General features: G+C 41.8%; 1 protein-coding gene across 1 annotated transcript; it reads right to left on the reverse strand.

Moving 5' to 3' along the window:
- Positions 1–981: 981 nt before the first annotated feature.
- On the reverse strand, positions 982–6,807 carry LOC311125819 (NLR family CARD domain-containing protein 3-like; the record flags this gene model as incomplete). Its single annotated transcript, XM_084199850.1, has 3 exons — positions 982–1,532; positions 4,230–4,384; positions 5,039–6,807. Coding segments are annotated over 3 exons (2,475 nt in total), but the record flags the coding sequence as incomplete, so codon positions are not given.
- Positions 6,808–26,236: the final 19,429 nt, after the last annotated feature.

The following is a 26,236-nucleotide window of genomic DNA, read 5'->3' on the forward strand; positions in this document are numbered from 1 at the left end:
TGTATCCAGGGTGTGTGTGTAATTAATGGGAATAAGTGTGACCTCTGAAGCTACATGCATCTTGTTCTACACTCCCTGCCTAGTAAAAGAGTTCTCCCATGGGCCTGAGAGTACAGCTTACTCCCTTGACCTCCAGAGGTGCAGCAGGCTATGATAAAAGGGGGAGAGAGAGGCCAGCCTCCACAGGGGCTGCCTGCTCTGCCCCCCTGTGGGACAGGTTCACTCACTCACACAGACACACCTATTCACTTGGGGGTTTCTCCCTCATGCCCTGCTGACATCCATGCAGGCCCACATTGACCTTGTGACCTCTGGAGCTCCATGCATCTTGGTCTAAACTCCCTGCCTAGTAAAGGACATCTCCCATGGTCCTGAGAGTACAGCTCACTCCATTGACATCCATGCCTCTATTTAAACTCTCTCTTCCTATTTAAACCCTCTCTCACATGGGCTTGAGAGTACAGCTTACCCCCTTAACCTCCAGAGGTGCAGCAGGCCAAAAAAAAGGGGGACAGAGCAGCCAGCCTCCAAAGGGGCTGCCTGCTCTGCCCCCCTGTGGGACAGGTTCACTCACTCACACAGACACACCTATTCACTTGGGCATTCTCCCTCATGCCCTGCTGACATCCATCCAGTATGTGTGTGTGTCCAGTGTGTGTGTCCAGTGTGTCAGTGTGTGTGTGTGTGTGTGTCCAGTGTGTGTGTGTGTGAATCTAGTGTGTGTGTGTGTGTTCAGTATGTGTGTGTCCAGTGTGTGTGTGTGTGTGTGTGTGTGTGTCCAGTGTTTGTGTGTGTCCAGTGTGTGTGTGTGTGTCCAGTGTGTGTGTGTGTCCAGTGTGTGTGTCCAGTGTGTCAGTGTGTGTGTGTGTGTCCAGTGTGTGTGTGTGTGTGTGTGAATCTAGTGTGTGTGTTTGTGTCCAGTGTGTCCAGTGTGTGTGTCCTGTGTGTGTGTCCAGTGTTTGTGTGTTCAGTGTGTGTGTGTTATGTTTCACACAGGGACACTGAGGAACCCCAAAGGTCAAAGGGGTCATCCCAAACCCAAAACCCTGGATAGAGGGGCTCAGTGAATGTGGAGTGGAATGTGTTCAGGTGGGTCAGTGTGTCAGAGGAGACTCTGTAGAAGGACAGAGTGCCGGCTGGCCAGTCCAGATATACTCCTACTCTGTGGGAGCCGGAGGAGGGGACGTCTATGGTAGTGGACTTATTATTGTGACAGGCTCTGTAACTGTTGTCAGAGCAGATCAGACTCCAGGACTTGTCATTGTATCCAATCCCACAGTCACTACCCCTTCCTCTCCTGCTGATTCGTTTATATGTCACTCCTATACCAGCCCCTCTCCCACTCCACTCTACCTCCCAGTAACAGCGCCCAGTCAGACCCTCTCTACACAGCACCTGTCTAGAGACCTCAAATCTCTCTGGGTGATCAGGATACGGCTGCTCCTCTCTCCTCCATGTCACCTTTCTGTTCTCCTCAGACAGAGAGAGGAATCTGTTTACTGTGTTTGGGTCCAGTGTGAGATCACAGACATCTGATGGATGAAACCAGACACAATATTAGAAATCATCATCATTCACATTAGAATGTTAACTCACTTTTCACTAATTCATTTAATGTAGATGTTTCTAGGTATCAAAAGGAGAAGTTAAGGTAACTTGAGATTGTTGAATGATCATATGTTATACTGTATGGTAATATAAAACACACTTACTCCCATTAATTACACACACACACACACATACACACTGAACACACACTCACACAAACACACACACTGAACACACACACACACAAACACACACATCCTGAACAAACACACACACACACACACTGAACACACACACACACACACACACAAACACACACATCCTGAACACACACACACACACATCCTGAACACACACACACACATTTCTAAAGTAACACGAACACGCCACACACACACACAGAGACACACACATTGTCAAAGCAACTCTTTGTAAACTTTGGTGTCCCTGATTTGTGCTTCTGTAGAACTACAGCTGATATTTAATATGACCAAGTAAGTAATGATGGTGGTCTTTGACTTTGACTTCACTTGAATTAAGACTTATTCTTAGTCATATTCTTCACAGCAGTCAACACTCACATTTTCTAAGTCCAGGTTTCATTGTGTTCTCTCCACCATGTTCCACACTGTAGCGGTAAGCAGAAGAACAGACAGTCATTGAGGGATACACCTGAACTCACACACACACACACACACACACACACACACACACACACACACACACACACACACACACACACACACACACACACACACACACACACACACACACACACACACACACACACACACACACACACACACTCACTCAGATTGGACACACACACACACACACACACACATTGTACACAAACACACACTGGACAAACACACACACACTGGATACACACACACACTGGACACACACACACACACACTGGACACACACACACACAGTCAGCATATAACTTAGTCCAAGTGGTGGTCAGAATGTTTGTCTTAACTAGCCTGATAACTCCAACATGTCTGATATGAACATTGACATAAACCCTCTACATACTTGAGTTTCTCCAGTCTGCAGTGTGGATCCTCCAGTCCAGCAGAGAGCAGTCTGACTCCTGAGTCTCCTGGGTGATTGTAGCTCATGTCCAGCTCTCTCAGGTGTGAGGGGTTTGACTTCAGAGCTGAGACCAGAGAAGCACAGCCTTCCTCTGTGACTAGACAGCCTGACAGCCTGCCAAGAGTCAAATCATATTAAAACCACACTGCTATTCTTTGGTGGTCAAAATAGTGGCAGTATATTTTTTTCAACATATTACGATATATCAGCGTCCTGAAACCTGCCATATCTATTCATAAATGAATGTATCATTATTAGAAATGACAAATTATCAAAGTATTGCTTGTAGAGAGAAACATATAAAAGTACAAATATTTGAGTAGACTGACCAGAGCAGTTTAAAAAGCAGTATCAGTCAAAAGACAGACAGTGAGGTATCAGATTTAGATTGCATTGAGTATACAGTCCACACCATATCTAGTTTGACAGTGAAGCTAACATTTTAAATGTGGCTCTATACTCCAGCATTTTGGATTTGAGATCAAACGTTTCATATGAGGTGACAGTATATAATCTCACCTTTTATTTGAGGGTATTTTAATACATATCTGTTTCACCATTTAGAAATGAAAGCACTTTATGTATCTAGTCCCCCCATTTGAAGTCATAAGTATTCTGACCAATTCACTTATAGTGTATTAAAGTAGTCAAAAGTTGAGTATTTGGTTGTAAACTCGTTGGTTGCATTTGCAGTTTGTTTTGGTTGTGTTTTGGGTTATGTTTTGTCCAATAGTAACTGAATGGTGGATGATGACTGGAGTAATTTTCTGTCTAAGTGAGTAGATAACATGTTTCTAAACACTACTAACTGAATCCTGATGATGCCATGATTAAGAAAAATCATGAATGAATCATAAATAATAATGAGTGAGAAAGTTACAGAGGCTACAACAAAACATGCTAACCTCTCACCATTACCAATAACAGAGGGGGTATGATCCTTGTTCCTCTGTAACTTTCTCATTCATCATCATTCACGATTCATTCATGATTATTCATAATCATGGTAGCATCCACATGAATGTAGAAGTGTTCAGAAACATCTTCTATTCTTACTGACAATACAAGTGAAGTGACTCCAAAATGACAGGACATTATTCACCATTCAGTTTCTATTGGGAAAAACATAATCTAAAACACATTCAAAACAAACTGCAAATGTATTCAACAAGTTTGTAGAATCACAAGCTTGATGTATTCACTGCAGATAAGGAATATGGGACCAAATACTAAACTTATGACTACTTTAATACAATATAAGTGAATATGTCCAAATTATTACGACTTTTTCAAATGGGAGAACTAGACACATAAAGTGCTTTAATTTCAAAACAGTAACACAGATATGTATGAAAATATCCTCAAATAAAAGGTGACATTACATACTGTTGCCTAATATGAAACATTCTATATCAAATCCAAAATGCTGGAGCATAGAACCAAATGTAAAACTGTTATCTTCACTGTCCAAACACATATGGTGTGGACTATGTGTGCCTGGTAAACACATGTGGATCTGGTGAACAGTTATCACTTGTTGACCAACTACAGGAATACTGACCTCAGAGTCTCCAGTTTACAGTGGGGATTCCCCAGTCCAGCAGAGAGCAGCTTCACTCCTGAATCCTTCAGGTCATTGTTACTCAGATCCAGCTCTCTCAGGTGTGAGGGGTTTGACTTCAGAGCTGAGACCAGAGAAGCACAGCCTTTCTCTGTGACTAGACAGCCTGACAGCCTGTAAGAGTAAAATCATTTTAAAATCACACTGCTATTCTTGGTGGTGAAAATATATTTTTTCAACATTTTCAGATACATTTACATTTTAGTCATTTAGCAGACGCTCTTATCCAGAGCGACTTACAGTTAGTGAAAACATTATTATTATTATTATTTTTATTTTATTTTTTCATACTGGCCCCCCATGGGAATCGAACCCACAACCCTGGCGTTGCAAACGCCATGCTCTACCAACTGAGCTACATCCCTGCCGGCCATTCCCTCCCCTACCCTGGACGACACTGGGCCAATTGTGCGCCGCCCCATGGGTCTCCCGGTCGCGGCCGGCTACGACAGAGCCTGGATTTGAACCAGGATCTCTAGTGGCACAGCTAGCACTGCGATGCAGTGCCTTAGACCACTGCACCACTCGGGAGACTTCAGAGTCCTGAAACCTGCCATATCTATTCATATATGTATATATATAGATTCATCTTCTGTCTCCTAGAATTGTATGGTCATATTGTTATACTAATGTGAACATCAATGCATTGATTCAGTAAGTTTTTCAATGTAATATTATACATTATATACATATTATAATACATATATTTCTCTAAACTGAATATTTCTTCCTGATGATTAGTACTTAAATGTCATTTTATGTACTCACAGAGCAGCTCTGGAGGCTTTGACCACTGGCAGCAATCTCAGAAGACCTTCCTCTGATCTGGAGTATTTCTTCAGGTCAAACACATCCAGCTCCTTTTCTGAAGTCAGCAACACAAAGACCAGAGCTGACCACTGTGCAGGTGACAGTTTGGCTTCTGAGAGACTTCCTGATCTCAGGTAGCTTTGGATCTCCTCCACTAGAGAATGGTCATTCAGTTCATTCAGACAGTGGAACAGATTGATGCACCTCTCTGGAGAGGGATTCTCCCTGATCTTCTCCTTGATGTACTTGACTGTTTCTTCATGGCTCTGTGAGCTGCTTCTTGTCTTTGTCAGTAGACCTCGTAAGTGCTTCTGATTGGACTCCAGTGAGAGGCCCAGAAGGAAGCGGAGGAACAGGTCCAGGTTTCCTGTCTCACTTTGTAAGGCTTTATCCACAGCACTCTCGTAGAAAGTAACTTCAGGCTTGTCTCTGAACAGTGAAAAAAAGTTCCTGGTTGATTGAGGTTTGGCCATTAGATTCTCATTGTTGTTGATGAATGAGAGGAACACATATACAGCAGCCAGAAACTCCTGAATGCTCAGATGCACGAAGCAGTACACCTTGTCCTGGTACAGCCCACATTCCTCTTTAAAGAGCTGTGTGCACAATCCTGAGTACACTGAGGCTTCTTTGACATCAATGCCAGCCTCTTTCAGGTCATTTTCATTGAAAATCAGATTGCCATTCATAAGCTGTTGAAAAGCCAGTTTTCCCAGTGACAGAATGCTCTCTTTATTCCAGTGTGGACCTGTCTCTTCTTTCCCAAGATACTTTTCATTCTTCTGTTCGGTATGAAACTCCACAAGGTGTGTGTACATCTCAGTCAGAGTCTTGGGCATCTCTTCTCTCTTGTCTGTACTCAACATGTGCTCAAGGACTGTTGCAGAAATCCAACAGAAGACTGGAATGTGGCACATGATGTGGAGGCTCCTTGATGTCTTTATGTGTGAGATGATTCTGCTGGCCAGGTCCTCATCACTGAATCTCTTCCTGAAGTACTCCTCCTTCTGTGGGTCATTGAACCCTCGTACCTCTGTCACCTGGTCAACACACACTGAAGGGATCTTATTGGCTGCTGCAGGTCGGGTAGTTATCCAGAGGAGAGCAGAGGGAAGCAGATTTCCCTTGATGAGATTTGTCAGCAGAACATCCACTGAGGTTGACTTTGTGACGTCACAACAGATCTTGTTCTTCTGGAAGTCTAGGGGCAGTCGGCACTCATCCAGACCATCAAAGATGAACAGAACTTTGTACTTGTCGTAGTTGGAGATTCTTGATTCTTTGGTTTCCATTGAGAAGTGATTGAGAAGTTCAATCAAAGTGTGTTTTTCCCTGTTCATCAAATTCAGCTCCCGAAAAGGGAATGAAAATACAAATTGGACATCCTGATTTGCTTTTCCTTCAGCCCAGTCCAGAATGAACTTCTGCACAGAGACTGTTTTTCCAATGCCAGCGACTCCCTTTGTCAGCACAGTTCTGATAAGTTTGTCTTGTCCAGTTAAGGGTTTGAAGATGTCGTTACATTTGATTGCAGTCTCTGGTCTTGCTTGTTTCCTGGTTGTTGTCTCAATCTGTCTCAGCTCATGTTCATTATTGACCTCTCCTGTTCCACCCTCTGTGATGTAGAGCTCTGTGTAGATCTTATTGAGAAGTGTTGGGTTTCCTTGTTTAGCGATCCCCTCAAAAACACATTGAAACTTCTTCTTTAGATTAGATTTGAGTTCACGTTAAAGAATCACAGCACGCTCATCTGAATCTAGAAATAACACAGAGGATATTAATATTACATCTGTTTTAATGCCTACAGTATTGTAAGACTTTAAATTATAATCATTTATTCTCTTAACTGTCTGTATAAATCTGTAAATGTTTTCATAATGCATTACACACTGGTGTGACTGATTTATATCATTATTGGTATTATTGATGGTATCATTAATGTTGTCGATCTCTCTCTCTCTCTCCTCTGTCTCTCCTCTTCTCTCTGTCTAAATTAATCAACACAAAACATCCCTGCTGCTACTTGATGAGGTCACTAGGTGTTGTGTTAAGGCTGCTACAATATCATTGAGTTACACAGCTACTTTAGCTGTACTTTAGCTACAGCTTTTAAATGTTTGTTATAAAACAGCATTCAACATGAGGCAGACAGCTCTTACTTTTCTCCAGTGTGTCAGCAAGCTCCTTCTGGTTCATTTTCCTCAGGACGTGCAGTGTGATCTTCAGAGCCCCCTCTCTGGCACTGCTCTCCTGCTTCTCATCTTCAGCATCCACCACTTCCTTATCCTGCTTCTGACTCTCAAAGCCTTCTGGGAGTTCTGGACTAAGAATCCTCTTGAACATCTTCAGCTCGTTCTTCACAAATGTCATAATATTCTCTTCAAGCAACTGAAATAAATAAAGTAAATCAGTTAAGCAAGAGACTAAATGCTTTCTCATTAACACATGAATGAATGAATGACTGATCAACTTTACTTGAGGTAAACAAAAACAAATGTACATAACAGGACCACATACACTGAATATGGAGGTCAGGTCTGTTTGATGACTCTGGGAAGACTGACCACTGAGAATCTCTGACTTTGATCTCTCCTGTTGGTTTCTGTGGACAAAACATCAGATTACATCTCCTCATCCAGGGAGTGCACACACACACACACACACACACACACACACACACACACACACACACACACACACACACACACACACACACACACACACACACACACACACACACACACACACACACACACACACACACACACACACACACACTCACACTCACACTCACACTCACACAGGGAGGGAATGTTGTGTTTGTTTAAAATTGTTTCAGGACTATGAAAATGGAAAAAAGGTTTAGCCTATGGATTTTGAAAACAACAAAAAAGAAATGGGAAAATGGGAGAGGAGAAATGACTAGAGACAGTGTTGTTTAACTCACTGACCATGACCCATGAGTTATTCTTACCTTTGTTCTGTAGAAGAGTCTCCCTCTCTAAACTGTATAGGTTGATGCATAGACCGGTCACTCTTCATGGACACACAGCTGGGTACAGGGGAGGCTGGTCTCTCCTGCTTGATTGGGCTTCAACACAACAGAGACAAACATTACATCTCTCATCTACTCTGAGCTCAGAAGGGGAAACATAAGAAGAGTTTCATTCCAAAACGCTATATATCCATTTTCAGAAATGTTGGTAAATTAGCTTTTATTGTTTAAGAAATTATGAAAGAGATTGGTGTGTTTTTTCACAATCTAATCATGGTATGCGATTGTTCAATGACAGACATGTATTTCTTTAAAATCGATCACTTGATGGTTTCATTTTGAATAAGCCGCCTCAATATTTGCAGCCGTAGGTGGTAATATCTCTCTAGGAGCTGATCCGTGGTCAGTATTGTGAAATAATAAGATTTAATGGAGAAAACTGATCCGAGAGCAGCGCTCCCCTTCTTTCGATCCTATCAGTATCGATGCATGCTCCACCGGACGTGATACCTTGTCATGCTGCTGATCCAGTTTCTACTGGTCTGCCTGCGGATCTGGAACTCTGACCTGTTCACCGGACGTGCGACCTTGTCCCGAACCTGCTGTTTCGACCCTCTCTCTCTCTCTACCACACCTGCTGTCTCGACCTCTGAATGCTCGGCTATGATAAGCCAACTGACATTTACTCTTGAGGTGCTGACGTGTTGCACCCTCTATAACCACAGTGATTATTATTTGACCCTGCTGGTCATGAACATTTGAAAATCTTGAAGAATGATCTGGCCTTAATGGCCATATCCTCTTATAATCTCCCCCCAGCACAGCCAGAAGAGGACTGGCCACCCCTCAGAGCCTGGTTCCTCTCTAGGCTTCTTCCTAGGTTCCTGCCTTTCTAGGGAGTTTTTCCTAGCCACCGTGCTTCTACATCTGCATTGCTTGCTCTTTGGGGTTTTAGACTGGGTTTCTATATAAGCACTTTGTGACAACTGCTGATGTAAAATAAAATATAATTGTGGTACGCATATGAAGCAGACCAGGCCAGGGTTTAGGGTTTGAGAAGTCAAAGAAGTAAAAATGACTTCCTTAGATGTTAATTTTGAAACTGTTCTGTCTTAAGTAGTTTAACAAACTGACACATTTTCATGTTAGTCAAAAACAACTTTATATCGAAGGAGTGCCTTTGATTTGACGGCCTGCACATGTGCAGTTCAGCACAAGACAACCATTAGACCCAATGACGTATTTCTGCGCATGAGCTTCAAATCAAATCAAATTGTATTTCTCACATGCGCCGAATACAACAGTTGTACACTTTACCGTGAAATGCTTACTTAAGAGCCCTTTCCCAACAATGCAGAGTTAAAAAGTAACACAAATTAGCTAAATAAAAAAGGAAATAGTAACATAATAAAATTTCAATAATGATCATAATAAAATAACAATAAGGGGTACCAGGTAGTTGAGGTAATATGTACATGTACGTAGGGGTAAAAGTGACTCGGCAATCAGGATAGAGATTACATCTCCTCATCCAGGGAGTGCACACACACACACACACACACACACACACACACACACACACACACACACACACACACACACACACACACACACACACACACACACACACACACACACACACACACACACACGCACACACACACACACTCACTGACAGACACACACACACACACACACACACACACAGGGAGGGAATGTTGTGTTTGTTTAATATTGTTTCAGGACTATGAAAATTGAAAAAAGATTTAGCCTATGGATTATGAAAACAACAAAAAGAAATGGGAAAATGGGAGTGGAGAAATGACTAGAGACAGTGTTGTTTAACTCACTGACCATGACCCATGAGTTCTTCTTACCGTTGTTCAGTAGAAAAGGCTCCCTCCCAAAACACTATATATCCATTTTCAGAAATGTTGATAAATTAGCTTTTATAGTTTAAAGAAATGATGAAAGAGATTGGTGTGTTTTTTCACTATCTAATCATGGTATGGGGTTGTTCAATGACAGACATGTATTTGTTTAAAATCTATCACTTGATGGTTTCATTTCAGAGAGACAAATAATCATGTTTTTTTGCACAATGCTATATATCTGCCTCACTCTCAGAGAAATAAGTGCCTCACTCTCAGAGAAATAAGTAGTATTGCTAGGTTTTAGACAGTAATAATATATATATCTGCCTCACTCTCAGAGAAATAAGTAGTATTGCTAGGTTTTAGACAGTAATAATATATATCTGCCTCACTCTCAGAGAAATAGGTAGTACTGCTAAGTTTTACATAGTCAAATGTGACCGATCAGCTCAATTTTATGTAGCAAAATTTGAAATTTGTGTTTTTTACATTGGATAAAAGTAGAGACTCAGCTAGAAAAAGGTATATCATACACTACAGTTGAGGAACAATGGGAAAGTAATTCTGCTTTGAAAGATGATAAACTTGTAACCTCACTTTTGAGAAAATGGCCTTTGAATGTTTTGGTTCACCTACTGGAGAGCTCTTCTTTATCTACAGGGGTATTACTTTGGCAGATAATGTCACCCATCTAAATAAATAGTATATATATATATATATATATATATATATATATATATATATATATATATATATATATATATAGTTAACTAAATGTATGGTGTTTTTAGTTTATGTCAGTTTCATTGTTTTTTATGCTATAAATTGTTAAGTTATGGTTGTAAGTGGTAAAATGAACTAGAAAATGTCATATTTTGCAATTCTGAGTAATTACTACTTTAGTAAGGATATACTTTATTCAGTACTACTGCAGTTACTAAATAATTCCAATAGATGGCAGCATAAGACCACGAATGACATTTCAGAAGGTTAGTTTAGTTTCTCCCTGGATACACCACCACTCCCCCTCACAGGAAAACTCCTGCACATGCTTTTTACTGTCCCTTTCCACACTGCTAACGCAAGAGGAACGACTGAAAAATCATTTAACAGATTACTGTGAAATAATATAATGATGATTCATGTTTATTATTACCTGTTTTTATGCTCATGTTTTGAAATTCTACTTCATTACTATAACAATTATCAATAAGGCTGAACATTAATTTAGTCACGTCTGGTTGAGAAAAACGTATTTTCCTGGTACATTCATTGTCAGATTCATCAACCAGCAGCGAGCCTTCTAGCACAAGCGAGGGGCATGTTGAGGTACATTTGCTAACCGGGAGGGTTGCATTATGTAATTTATTGGCGGGCTGGAAGACGCACTCTTGTCTTATCTATTCCGAGGTTGTTTAATCGTAATATTAGATATTTAAAAATGCATGTATACTAGGGTTGAGGTTGGAGCATCTGACTAGTGATTATTTACCTGGGGTTCAACACCTGCTATAGTCACTATTTAATTGCTCTTCCAAAAGCAACACAGGCCTAATACGAGATATATAGCTAACTTCAGTAATGAGTGACCATTTCAGAAAATCATGGGACATATAGTATTTGGTTGCAAGCTATTTTATGTCAATCATATTGCTGCTTGTAGCCTATAACTGATGCTTCGTGGTCTTATGCTGCCATCTGTTTGAAATATTTAGCTATTAAAAGTTATTAATTCACGTACAGACATTGGTGAGGCAGCTGAGAAATAAAGTGTATTAGATCAGTCTCAAACCTGCCCCACGCCAATTGCTGGACTTTCACACTTAGGTCACCCAATTCAAACCACATTTGAAAAATAAAACAAATGTGTCTTATTTATCAAGTGTTCTGTCTTGCTATTATACATATAATAAAATAACAACAAAATAATCAAAACGCTATTTAATACTATAATTGTATTTACTAAGATAATATTATTACTAAAATAGTTTCTAAAAGTGTTCTAGGCTACCCTACCCTAGAATTAGGGGTTAGGGTTACGGCTAAATTAGGTTATAAGTAGGGTAAGAGTTTCTGTATAGCACTTTGTGACATCTGCTGGTGTAAAAAGGGCTTTATAAATACATTTGATTGATTGTTAGGTTTAGGGTTTATATGGCAAAAAACAGTATGGGTTTATAGCACTCTTGCGCCTCCCTTTGGCCATATGTGGGTACTACATAACTAATTCATGACATTTTTTACATTTACATTTTACATATTTAGCAGATGGTCTTTTCCAGAGCGACTTACAGTTAGTGAGTGCATACATTTTCATACTGGCCCCCCGTGGGAAACAAACCCACAACCCTGGCGTTGCAAGCACCATGCTGTACCAACTGAGCTATATGACACTTGCTAGGCTCATAATCTGAGGTAGCAACTGTGTCAGATCTACAAATCCATTAGCTAGACCACCCAATTAGACAACAATCACCCCATTATACCCATTTGGTTTGCAACTCAGTGAACCTGCGCAGCATTCACTCAATTTGATGCCTACGAACGAAGATTTCGATGCATATCAAATTACCCAGCAGCCATTTAGAAACAACAAGTCGTCCAAAAAATGGTTATTTCTTAATTAAAAAATGTCTTCTGGCTGTTTAAATCGGCCACATCTTGAAAAAGAGGACAGGGACATGCGTTTTGTTTAGATTGTACACTTTTTTCTTAAAACTAATATGGTTAACCATGACCAGAAAATGTTTAATGTTTGATGGCTACCCGCCAGCCATCGCCTCTTAAACTGTGTCTCACCTCACTATTGGTGACCACAACATGTACTCAGGTGAACAGGGTGCGCGCTCACCTAGTAGCTGTAACCTTGTTAATAATCAGTTACCTGAGGTAAACATACAGGGTTAACGCTCACCAAGTAGCCGTAACCTTGGTAATAATAAGTTACCTGAGGTAAACCTACAGGGTTAACGCTCACCAAGTAGCCGTAACCTTGGTAATAATAAGTTACCTGAGGTAAACCTACAGGGTTAGCGCTCACCAAGTAGCCGTAACCTTGGTAATAATAAGTTCCCTGAGGTAAACCTACAGGGTTAACGCTCACCAAGTAGCCATAACCTTGTTAATAATAAGTTACCTGAGGTAAACCTACAGGGTTAACGCTCACCAAGTAGCCGTAACCTTGGTAATAATAAGTTCCCTGAGGTAAACCTACAGGGTTAACGCTCACCAAGTAGCCGTAACCTTGGTAATAATAAGTTACCTGAGGTAAACCTACAGGGTTAACGCTCACCAAGTAGCCGTAACCTTGGTAATAATAAGTTCCCTGAGGTAAACCTACAGGGTTAGCGCTCACCAAGTAGCCGTAACCTTGGTAATAATAAGTTACCTGAGGTAAACCTACAGGGTTAACGCAGGCAGGTCTCATTGATAACAATAGTGAAGCTGGCATTGTGACGCAGAACAATGGGCTGGGAATAGAACGTTCTGAAGGCGAGTCGGTGTCACGGAGCTCAATAGAACTAATAGGAGCTGGTAGGGTGAAAAATGCCCAAACATAAGGCTTGTTTTTTCGCGATTACTTCATAACCAGGGACAGAATGTAATATTATGAAACTTGGCTCCATGGCGGATGCAATGAACTAATTTTATATTCAAAAGTTCAGTCCTTGGACACAGAGGGGTTAAACACTAAAGTTACCGTCCATCTAGTGAAGAGAGGAGAACCGGACAGAGGGATGGTAGGTAGCCAGCATCCGTCAACGAGAGAGGGAGAAGCCCTCCACGGTACTTAACAGGTGGAAGAAACAACCAGGGAGCTCCATCGGTCCACAAGAAATGCAGGCAGCCGGTGATGATGTAGTGGTAACTAGGATAACTAGGATGCTGCTGGTAAAGAGTAGCTAGCTTAGCTAGCTGTACCGACTAGCTTGGCTAGCTAGCAGGTCGTTCCTGTCCCTCGAAGATGATGACGAATCCGGTGAACCACAAGATGAAACAAGGATAGCGAGTGAAAAGGATCTGGCTACGAGTGAAAAGGATCTGGCTACACTCATACTGTCACTGACCATTACGCAAAAAAAGCAAATTGAACAATAAACTTCGGCGTCTCAACACTGTAACGAACTCCATCGTTATTCCCCAACATCACCTCAGACCACTCTGCGCGTAACTGGACAATATGCTTGGCGCCAAACCGTACGTGGACGCGGACAGTTCTGTACGGGGACGCGGACATTTCCAGAACGCGGACATGAGCAGTGCCACATAATAAACTACACCCAGTCTTTAAAGTCGGGTACATTAGTAATATTATTTTATTTATTATGTCAAACAAAAGAAAATCGTTTTTTAAAACAAGATTTTGAGATCTGGGCACGTATCCAAAAAGCGTCTCAGAGTAGAAATATTGGTCCTCTCTCTCCCCAGACAGACTCATTTAATACTGGGTCATTACAATATTTTGAGATCTGGGCCCATATCCAAAAAGCGTCTCAGAGTAGAAAATGTGTCGTATAAGTGCTGAGAATAAAGCCATTTTAGTCCTACTCTTATGGGTATAAATTAAAGCTATGCATGAAGCCTCTTTATTCATAAGTGTCCCACCTAGTTGGCAGATATTTAGGACACCTCATGAGCTGTCCTAACCAGTTAAGAGGTACCAGCAGGTGTCTTGATAATAGAAACATGCAGCGAGTCAGTGGTTTCTGTACCACATGTAATTGCTTTGGAGCAGTGGCGACCTGTCATTCAGGGCAGTTTAGCAGATGCTTTAGCAGATGCTCTTACCCAGAGCGATTTACAGTAAGTGCATTCATCTTAAGATAGCTAGGTGAGACAACCAGATAATACAGTCAAATATACAGGATACGAACATTCAATTTCAGCTAAACAATGGATATATAGCGTTTTGCAATAATAATAATAATAATAATGATATACATTTAAAATCTATTAATTAAACATCTGAGAACAGTAATATTGAAGGTACCCATAAGCAACCATTTCTGACTAAAAAACACATGTGAAAAATTGTGGAAATAGCATTTAGGAAATAAACTCTTAATAATTCTTAAACAAAATTGTCATCTCACCTCTTAGCTTTGGTGTCATGTTCCCCAGAGAGACTCATTTTAGAGGCAGGACCCCCCTCCTCTCTCTCCCCAGAGAGACTCATTTTAGAGGCAGGGCCCCCCTCCTCTCTCTCCCCAGAGAGACTCATTTTAGACCACTGACCCCTAAACAGAGATCCAACATGTTGGTTGTAGTTAACACAGTAATTCTTGAATGTGAATTGTTATAATTTATTAATTATCTCTTACACAACATTTACTAACAGACATATCGAAACAGTCAGGTGATTTAATGCAATCACATGAATATGTAGTTGTGACATCTCTTCACCATGGCCATGTCACACCCTTATTTGTATTCATTAAAAGTCGGCCATTTATTATTTTTGAATCTGTTCTTTTCTAAACGTATCTGAGAATGTAGACAGAAGGGCTAAAACAGGCTTGATTGATCTGGGGGGGATCAGTGATCTATACAGAAAGGTTTTTTGCAACAATTAAGAGATTCTTTATAATTTAAAGTCGGCTAGGTTATAATGTATAACAGTTTATTTTTTTGTGTAAAGCAGATCAAGGTCTATACCTCAGCCAGTGGCGACCCGTCATTCAGGGCAGGTGGCCTTTCCTGTTTTGCATGTTATTGTGGCATTAATACATGTCACATATCAGTTCGCTAACAACATAAAAATATATACACTACCGGTCAAAAGTTTTAGAACACACACTCATTCAAGGGTTTGTCTTTATTTTTACTATTTTCTACATTGTAGAATAATAGTGAAGACATCAAAACTATGAAATAACACATATAGAATCATGTAGTAACCAAAAAAGTGTTAAACAAATCAAAATATATTTAATATTTGAGATTCTTCAAATAGCCACCCTTTGCCTTGATGACAGCTTTGCACACTCTTGGCATTCTCTCAACCAGCAACCCGTTATTCAGGGCAGGTGGCCTTTCCTGTTTTGCATGTTATTTTGGCATTAATACATGTCACATATCAGTTTGCAAAAAATGTAAAAATAAATAAATATATATATCATTGAGTTAATAAAGCCGCATACAAACATGGTCTCCTTTTTGTTTTCTTGAGTAAGGCAGCTCCAAAATGCCGGTGTTTCAGCCTAGCTCAGTGCTTTCTGTGGTGGTGGGGTAAGACAGAAGAAAATACGGAGCGCTGTGCCGTGATTGGCTCAGTGTTCTGTCATTCATGGGGACACTACGTCACCGCCAAGTCTAAGGGTAGAGCTAGAAAATGCAAGCCCCTTGGGTGCTGCCATAGAGTTACATTAGAAGTGCCCATCCAAGAAGGTCATTGGCCAACAGATAAAATGACCTCAAATCACATTATATCTACAGTAGCTTTGATTGGACTGATCATGTCAACATCATACTTTCAAAATCTTAGCCAGCAGTCATCATCATGAATCAAGTCGACAATCTACAGGCAAATCCTTTTTAATCCTTGTCATATGAAGATAAATAATGAAGAGAAATGATAGGACAGCTGTTGGGACTCTGCTGTTGGGACTCTGCTGTTGGGACTCTGCTGTCGGGACTCTGCTGTTGGGACTCTGCTGTCGGGACTCTGCTGTCGGGACTCTGCTGTCGGGACTCTGCTGTCGGGACTCTGCTGTTGGGACTCTGCTGTTGGGACTCTGCTGTTGGGACTCTGCTGTTGGGACTCTGCTGTTGGGACTCTACTGTCGGGACTCTGCTGTTGGGACTCTGCTGTTGGGCCAGCTTTATGTAGGCCCTAATAGTTTGTAGTTTAGCCTAGACCTACGAGAGTCTGCCCGTCTTTCCTACATATCAACACATTCATCCGACTTCTAATGTTACCGAGAAATACGTGCCACAGTTTCAACAGCCATTGTGTAACTGCGTAGGCTACACACTTACTTTCACGTTCATATGGGGAAATCACATAACTTCTTACAGTCGCTGGTGCAGCCGCCTGTTCTCTTGCAGATGAAGTAGCTTTTATAGGCGACTCATTCAACCAGCCTAAACAACAGTAAATAAAAGATGTCAAATGGTCAAAAGTCAATCCTGATATAGCCATGTACATCAAAGAGAGGTGTATTGCTACAGATGTAGGATCTTAATTTTAGCCAGTTTGCTACAGCAGGAAAATAATCCTGCAGCAACAGGACATTTGAATTATTATGTGGATTATAATTAATGAACAATTCTTTTAATAGAAAAGTGGAATTGATCATCTTCAGAAACCTTTTTTAAAGCTTAATACACTCAAATACACTACAAGTTTCAGTTCTCCTGCAACTGGGTGATCACATTAAGATCCTACATCTGTACAGAGATTATGTCTTTATCTAAATAAGGCAGTTTGAGTTATTAGCAAAAATGTTGCAACGGTCAGCTGCTCTAAACCTATGTGATTGGATGTTATAGACCCCCATCTGAACAGTTTCTTTCCCCATGCTGTAGCCCTCACCAACTGGCCATCTGGTCCATAGAGACTAAAGGACTATACACTCTATGCTGCTCACCACATCAAGCCATCTCTGAACTGTACACTACCATCTGGCCCATAGAGACTAAAGGACTATACACTCTATGCTGCACACCACATCAAGCCATCTCTGAACTGTACACTACCATCTGGCCCATAGAGACTAAAGGACTATACACTCTATGCTGCTCACCACATCAAGCCATCTCTGAACTGTACACTACCATCTGGCCCATAGAGACTAAAGGACTATACACTCTATGCTGCACACCACATCAAGCCATCTCTGAACTGTACACTACCATCTGGCCCATAGAGACTAAAGGACTATACACTCTATCTTACTATTTCATCCTTCCACAAGATATAGTCCCGACACAAGGGGTTGCTACCCAAGCCGGCTGGTCGTTCGTTCTATCGGTTCGGTTGCCAGAGACACAAACCATTAGTTAAGTCTTTTCGTTCTAAATGTTCCAAATTAAGATCCTACACATGTATGTTTAAATGTACTTGGTGAATAAAGGTGATTTATTGATTTAGCAAAAGTTGAGTCTCTAGATTCCCTTGCTGCTCTGGGGAAATAATGTAATGGAAATCATGGGCGATTTAAACTGGGCCTGGTTATCTCCAAACTTTGAGACCATGTCATTTATTATATTTCACCCAATTGATAAAGGCAGCTAGAAGGCTGAACCCAGAAGACAACTCTAAATCAACACTAACTGATATTATCCTCAAATCCTTTCGCTCATATTATTGTGTCTCTGTGTTCAACAGGTAGTCTATGACATCAGTAGTGTATCAAACAGGGCAGGGAAGAGAACCCAGGTCGATGGTGAGAAAGGCAAACACCCTACGCATCGCACCAATAGGGTTAACCCACATGGTGGGAATTGGAATGTGGCTCACACTGCCCCCTCCGACCAGGAAGTCGACTACTCACACGTCCGGGCCGTGCGTTCTGATGGCCTCACAGCCGCCATTCCAATTCTGACACCAATGTAGCGAACAGCAGGGCAGGGAAGCAAACCAGGGTTGCTCGTGTGAAAGGCAATCACCCTACGCATCGCTCCATTGGCACCAATAGGGTTACAGTCACCCTACGCATCGCTCCATTGGCACCAATAGGGTTACAGTCACCCTACGCATCGCTCCATTGGCACCAATAGGGTTACAGTCACCCTACGCATCGCTCCATTGGCACCAATAGGGTTACAGTCACCCTACGCATCGCTCCATTGGCACCAATAGGGTTACAGTCACCCTACGCATCGCTCCATTGGCACCAATAGGGTTACAGTCACCCTACGCATGGCTCCATTGGCACCAATAGGGTTACAGTCACCCTACGCATCGCTCCATTGGCACCAATAGGGTTACAGTCACCCTACGCATCGCTCCATTGGCACCAATAGGGTTACAGTCACCCTACGCATCGCTCCATTGGCACCAATAGGGTTACAGTCACCCTACGCATCGCTCCATTGGCACCAATAGGGTTACAGTCACCCTACGCATCGCTCCATTGGCACCAATAGGGTTACAGTCACCCTACGCATCGCTCCATTGGCACCAATAGGGTTACAGTCACCCTACGCATCGCTCCATTGGCACCAATAGGGTTACAGTCACCCTACGCATCGCTCCATTGGCACCAATAGGGTTACAGTCACCCTACGCATCGCTCCATTGGCACCAATAGGGTTACAGTCACCCTACGCATCGCTCCATTGGCACCAATAGGGTTACAGTCACCCTACGCATCGCTCCATTGGCACCAATAGGGTTACAGTCACCCTACGCATCGCTCCATTGGCACCAATAGGGTTACAGTCACCCTACGCATCGCTCCATTGGCACCAATAGGGTTACTTGGTTGGAAATATTACCAATGTTCCCTCTAAGCTGCGTCCATGCGCAGGCTCACAGCTCCCCCGGGACTGCCACACAGAAGAAATATCAGCATGCGCAGAGAAGTATGAGATTGAACTTCACTGAACTTTCTAGAGATTTCACTGTTAGTTTTTTTATTTTTATTTCACCTTTATTTAACCAGGTAAGCCAGTTGAGAACAAGTTCTCATTTACAGCTGCGACCTGGCCAAGATAAAGCAAAGCAGTGCGATAAAAACAACAACAACACAGAGTTACATATGGGATAAACACAACGTACAGTCAATAACACAATAGAAAATCTATATACAGTGTGTGCAAAAGGTAGTTGGGTGGGCTAATTTCAGATGGGCTGTGTACAGGTGCAGTGATCGGTAAGCTGCTCTGACAACTGATGCTTAAAGTTAGTGAGGGAGATCAGAGTCTCCAGCTTCAGAGATTTTTGCAGTTCGTTCCAGTCATTAGCAGCAGAGAACTGGAAGGAATGGCGGCCAAAGGAGGTGTTGGTTTTGGGGATGACCAGTGAGGTAAACCTGCTGGAGCGCATAATACGGGTGGGTGTTGCTATGGTGATCAATGAGCTAAGATAAGGCGGGGATTTGCCTAGCAGTGATTTATAGATGACCTGGAGCCAGTGGGTTTGGCGACGAATATGTAGTGAGGGCCAGTCAACGAGAGTGTTACTGATCACAATGGTGGGTAGTATATGGGGCTTTGGTGACAAATGGATGGCACTGTGATGAACTACATCCAATTTGCTGAGTAGAGTGTTGGAGGCTATTTTGTAAATGACATCGCCGAAGTCAAGGATCGGTAAGATAGTCAGTTTTACGAGGGCATGTTTGGCAGCATGAGTGAAGGAGGCTTTGTTGCGAAATAGGAAGCTGATTCTAGATTTAACTTTGGATTGGAGATGCTTAATGTGAGTCTGGAAGGAGAGTTTACGGTCTAATCAGACCTAGGTATTTGTAGTTGTCTACATATTCTAAGTCAGACCCGCAGAGAGTAGTGATTCTAGTCGTGCGGGTGGGTGCAAGCAGCGTTCGATTGAAGAGCATGCATTTTGTTTTACTAGTGTTTAAGAGCAGTTGGAGGCTACGGAAGGAGTGCTGTATGGCATTGAAGCTCGTTTGGAGGTTTTATAACACAGTGTCCAATGAATGGCCAGATGTATACAAAATGGTGTCGTAATGCAGGCCGAATAAATGCTTCACAGAGTTCAAGTAACAAACACATCTCAACATCAACTGTTCGGAGGAGACTTGCTTGAATCAGGCCTTCATGGTTGAATTGCTGCAAAGAAACCACTACTAAAGGACACCAATAATAAGAAGAGACTTTCTTGGCCAAGAAACATGAGCAATGGACATTAGACCGGTGGAAATCTGTCCTTTGGTCTGATGGGTCCAAATTGGAGATTTTTGGTTCCAACCGCCGTGTCTTTGTGAGACGCAGAGTAGGTGAACGGATGATCTCTGCATGTGTCGTTCCCACCGTGAAGCATGGAGGAGGAGGTGTGATGGTGTGGGGGTGCTTTGCTGGTGACACTGTCTGTGAATTATTTAGAATTCAAGGCACACTTAACCAGCATGGCTACCACAGCATTCTGCAGCGATACACCATCCCATCTGGTTTGGCCTTAGTGGGACTATCATTTGTTTTTCAACAGGACAATGACCCAACACACCTCCAGGCTGTGTAATGGCTACTTGACCAAGAAGGAGAGTGATGGAGTGCTGCATCAGATGACCTGGCCTCCACAATCACCCGACCTCAACCCAATTTAGATGGTTTGGGATGAGTTGGAACACAGAATGAAGGAAAAGCAGCCAACAAGTGCTCAGCATGCAAAAGCATTCCTCATGAAGCTAGTTGAGAGAATGCCAAGAGTGTGCAAAGCTGTCATCAAGGCAAAGGGTGGCTACATTGAAGAATCTAAAATCTATTTTTATTTGTTTAACACTCTTTTGGTTACTACAGGATTCCATATGTAGAAAATAGTAAAAATAAAGAAAAAACCCTTGAATGGTGTGTCCAAAATGTTGACTGGTACTGTATATGCAAATAGACCATTGCTATATATGGATTTGTACCATTCACTTTGAACTGTTTTTACAGCATCAGCGGTTGTGAGTCGATGCGCTTGTTTCGAGATCAAAGCAAGAGCTACATGTTGCGACGTGTGGACATTTATTAATATCCTTTGATAGTTAGTGAGTTATTAGCCCAGTTGTAGATCATTTGTTCATATCCTTTACTAGTTAGTGAGTTATTAGCCCAGTTATAGATCAGTTGTAGTCAGCAATAGGAGAGTGATTGCTTTCTACAACAGCACAAAACATGTACATTTCTAGACATCTTTGAAAAGCGAGTCAGATAAAGAGTTTTTTCTGTCTTAAAGGGGCAGTGTTATATTTTGAGACATGCTTGAATAAACTAAGTAGCCAATAGGCAGAGGGTAGCATAATTTGTCTGATTCTCTGTAATAATGGTATGAGAATAATGATGCATTTTATTTAGTTAAGTGGTTTCCTGCATCATCACAACAAAATGTTCAGTCACCTCCTCCTTGTGTGAAGGACAAGTAGATAAACAGGTTAATGTCAAGCTCTGCATGTTTTGTTCAAAAGTCTCATGGAATGTAGGCTTACATTGAACACCATACATTGGCTGCTACTGTAGGCTGAATGATAGAACAGCTATTTCCATGTTAAATGTTATTGGAGGCCTTTTTTACATTATGATCAAATAGCCTACTCGGTCTCTGTCTAAACTGTAACTTAAAGTGGGTACAGCCTCAATGTTCACAGTAAACTCATGCCGGAAGTTGCACAGATTGCTACACTATAGTAGAATTACATTTATCATACGAAATGTGAAATGTAGAACTATGACGAATGAATATTGACATATTGAATTCATAGGAGGTTGGTGGCACCTTAATTGGGGAGGACGGGCTTGTGGTAATGGCTGGAGCGGAATAGGTGGAATGGTATCATTAATATGAGCCGTCCTCCCCTCAGCAACCACTGATTGAATTTGACTTGCCCACGTCCAGTTAGCACCATTTTGTATGATTAAACTGTCAAGTCATTATATATTTTCCATTCTGAGAGCACCTTCCTGATGACTGGCACTCTGTACATTCCTATGGATGAGGCCTGAGCTGGAATGTGAAGTTAACTGAAGCTAGCTAACTTTAGAAAACCAGTATATCTAGCTAGCATCATAGTACACCCCTCAGGCTAAGTTCAGGTTACAGCATGAGGCAGGCATCAACAGCCGAGTTGTAGGCTACAACCTGGGTTGTATTCATTAGTTTACTCCGCAGCCAACAGTTTTTAAATGTTGCATAAACAGTTTACTCCAAACGCTGTACAACGTGACCTAAACGGTTTCCGTTGACAAACGTTTTGCTACGGTGGGCACTAATGAATACACATAACCTGTTTTGAGGAAGTGTAAGTTGTTGTTAGTCTTTCCACAGTATGTATTTGTCTCTCTTTCACACAACATACCTTCCTGAGTGAAAAGAGTTAACAGTAGATTAGAAAGAGAAAATGTTAGTTGCTTGTTGTGTTTTAAGCCTGTTTTGAGAAGACAAGTCTATAGACCTATGATACAGTACACTCTTAGAAAAAAGAGTTCCAAAAGGGTCCTCTGGCTGTCCCCACAGGAGAACGCTTTTGGGTTCCAGGTAAAACCATTCTGGCTTCCATGTAGAACCCTCTGTGGAAAGGATTCTTCATGGAACCCAAAAGGGTTCTACCTAGGACCAAAAAGGGTTCTACAAATGGTTCTCCTATGGGGACAGCCAAAGAACCCTTTTAGATTCTAGATAGTGTAACCTGGGGCACACAGATGGAAACAGAACGAATTCACCCCACGCATCTAATTTATATCCAAAACATTTTAAGGAGAGTAGGCCTATTATAACACTGTCCACAAAACATATCATCAACTATATTAATACACATAACAATATCATCAACTATATTAATACACATAACAATATCATCAACTATATTAATACACATAACAATATCATAAACTATATTAATACACATAACAATATCATCAACTATATTAATACACATAACAATATCATCATAAATTTGGATACACATAACAATCGTCGTCTTACCTTTTATATGTCGCTCAATAGAAGTAGAGTCTGGAATGATCATTCGGTGGTGGAAAGTTCCTTTTGTTTGTTCTGCTCATTTCCATATCAGGTTCTACCTGTTCTCTCTCCCACTCCCTGTCTCTTTATAGCTCTTACAATGTGCCTTGGCATACATTCTACAAGTGTCTGGAACTCCAAATGTAGTTCTGATTTAGTGTTCCAAATGAAAACAATTTGATTAAACTGGTTAATATGGTTAAAATACATTAAGACTGAGTAATGCTGTGATTGTTTTTATTATTTTGTTATGTATTGAAATGTTAGACTTTATTTTCCCTATGTCCTTTCAATATAGGAACAATTTGTGAAATGACTTCTGTAAATATGGACAAAAGTCTATGGATTAATTTGATGGTATGTGTCTTGCAACATTATGTAAAATGACAGGTTGAGAAACACTGCATCTTCCTAGGTACATATGTGAGAAGGAACGCAAACTGTCTCCCTATGTGTGTGCCATCCCTAAACATCGAGTGTTTGTGGTTCATTAAAATGTTTATTGTCAAGATAAAAAAAGAAATAAAAAAAAGGTATTGAACTCTATTGGAGGGATGTGACATCATTCTTCCACAAGAAATTCCATAATTTAGTGTTTTGTTGATGGTTATCTTCAATTGGGTTGAGACCTGGTGACTGAGACGGCCATGGCATATTGTGAAACATCAGCAAGTTCAGCAGTCTTCATCACTGAAGCTCCTGCCAAACGTGCCCCAACAACCACCAATCGCTAAGCTCTTCCCGAGCAGGGTCGCAGTCTCTCTTCGTTGCAGCTCCTCTCTCCCCAGGGGTAACAGCTCCTCTCTCCCCAGGGGTAGCAGCCCCTCTCTCCCCAGGGGTAACAGCTCCTCTCTCCCCAGGGGTAGCAGCTCCTCTCTCCCCAGGGGTAGCAGCTCCTCTCTCCCCAGGGGTATCAGCTCCTCTCTCCCCAGGGGTAACAGCTCCTCTCTCCCCAGGGGTAACAGCTCCTCTCTCCCCAGGGGTATCAGCTCCTCTCTCCCCAGGGGTAACAGCTCCTCTCTCCCCAGGGGTAACAGCTCCTCTCTCCCCAGGGGTAGCAGCTCCTCTCTCCCCAGGGGTAGCAGCTCCTCTCTCCCCAGGGGTAGCAGCTCCTCTCTCCCCAGGGGTAGCAGCTCCTCTCTCCCCAGGGGTATCAGCTCCTCTCTCCCCAGGGGTAACAGCTCCTCTCTCCCCAGGGGTAACAGCTCCTCTCTCCCCAGGGGTAGCAGCTCCTCTCTCCCCAGGGGTAGTAACTCCTCTCTCCCCAGGGGTAACAGCTCCTCTCTCTCCAGTGGTAACAGCTCCTCTCTACCCATCAATATGTCTTCCTCGTCTTGTCTGGTGTCTCTCTCCATCATATCCTATTCTTCTGTTGCTGTCTCTGTGTCTTGTCTGGTGTCTCTCTCCATCATATCCTATCCTTCTGTTGTTGTCTCTGTGTCTTGTCTGGTTTCTCTCTCCATCATATCCTATTCTTCTGTTGCTGTCTCTGTGTCTTGTCTGGTGTCTCTCTCCATCATATCATATTCTTCTGTTGCTGTCTCTGTGTCTTGTCTGGTGTCTCTCTCCATCATATCATATTCTTCTGTTGCTGTCTCTGTGTCTTGTCTGATGTCTCTCTCCATCATATCATATTCTTCTGTTGCTGTCTCTGTGTCTTGTCTGGTGTCTCTCTCCATCATATCCTATTCTTCTGTTGCTGTCTCTGTGTCTTGTCTGGTGTCTCTCTCCATCATATCCTATTCTTCTGTTGCTGTCTCTGTGTCTTGTCTGGTGTCTCTCTCCATCATATCCTGTTCTTCTGTTGTTGTCTCTGTGTCTTGTCTGGTGTCTCTCTCCATCATATCCTGTTCTTCTGTTGTTGTCTCTGTGTCTTGTCTGGTGTCTCTCTCCATCATATCATATTATTCTGTTGTTGTCTCTGTGTCTTGTCTGATGTTTCTCTTTAGTTTTGCAATCCAAATTTGGAGCTATTGGAATTGTAACATGTTGTCCCATGTACATGGTGTAATTTACTGATGGTCCCTAATTAACCCCATAGGGATATCCAAAGTCAACCCAAATTTACCACAGGCATTACGATTGGGTCGCGTGCAGTTGCATTCTGAATGGATTATTACTTGGTGTGGGCATGTGGGCAACCTTCATTTACGTTGTGATGCAGTCACAACCACAAGTCTCACTAAACTCAGTTTTGGAAAAGACTGACTTTATGACCAAAATTATCCTATTTACACTTTGCAGTCAATTTTGACAGTAGAATAAATGTATCTGACTCATATCGATGCCACATAGGCTGTTTGCTAAATGATAAGTTGGTTTTTAACTGCAGTTGCTGTTTAAAGTTACTGTATACTGACACGACCAGGGCAACACAACTGGAAAATAAAATTCAAGTGTCCACATAACAGCGCAACAGAACTCCAAACATCAAATCAAACCAAATGTTATTTGCCACATGCGCCGAATACAACATGTCTAGATATTACAGTGAAATGCTTACTTACAAGCCCTTAACCAACAATGCAGTTTTTCAGAAGAAAAAATAAAAAATAGAAAGTGTTAAGTAAAAAATAGATAAATAATAATAATTAAAGAGCAGCAGTAAAATATAATAAAAGCAGGGACATGACAATAATAAACATAATAAACAGCCATGA

The sequence above is a fragment of the Coregonus lavaretus genome, assembly GCF_964263955.1.
Source record: "Coregonus lavaretus genome assembly, contig: HAP1_SCAFFOLD_6579, whole genome shotgun sequence".
Taxonomy (NCBI): Eukaryota; Metazoa; Chordata; class Actinopteri; order Salmoniformes; family Salmonidae; genus Coregonus; species Coregonus lavaretus.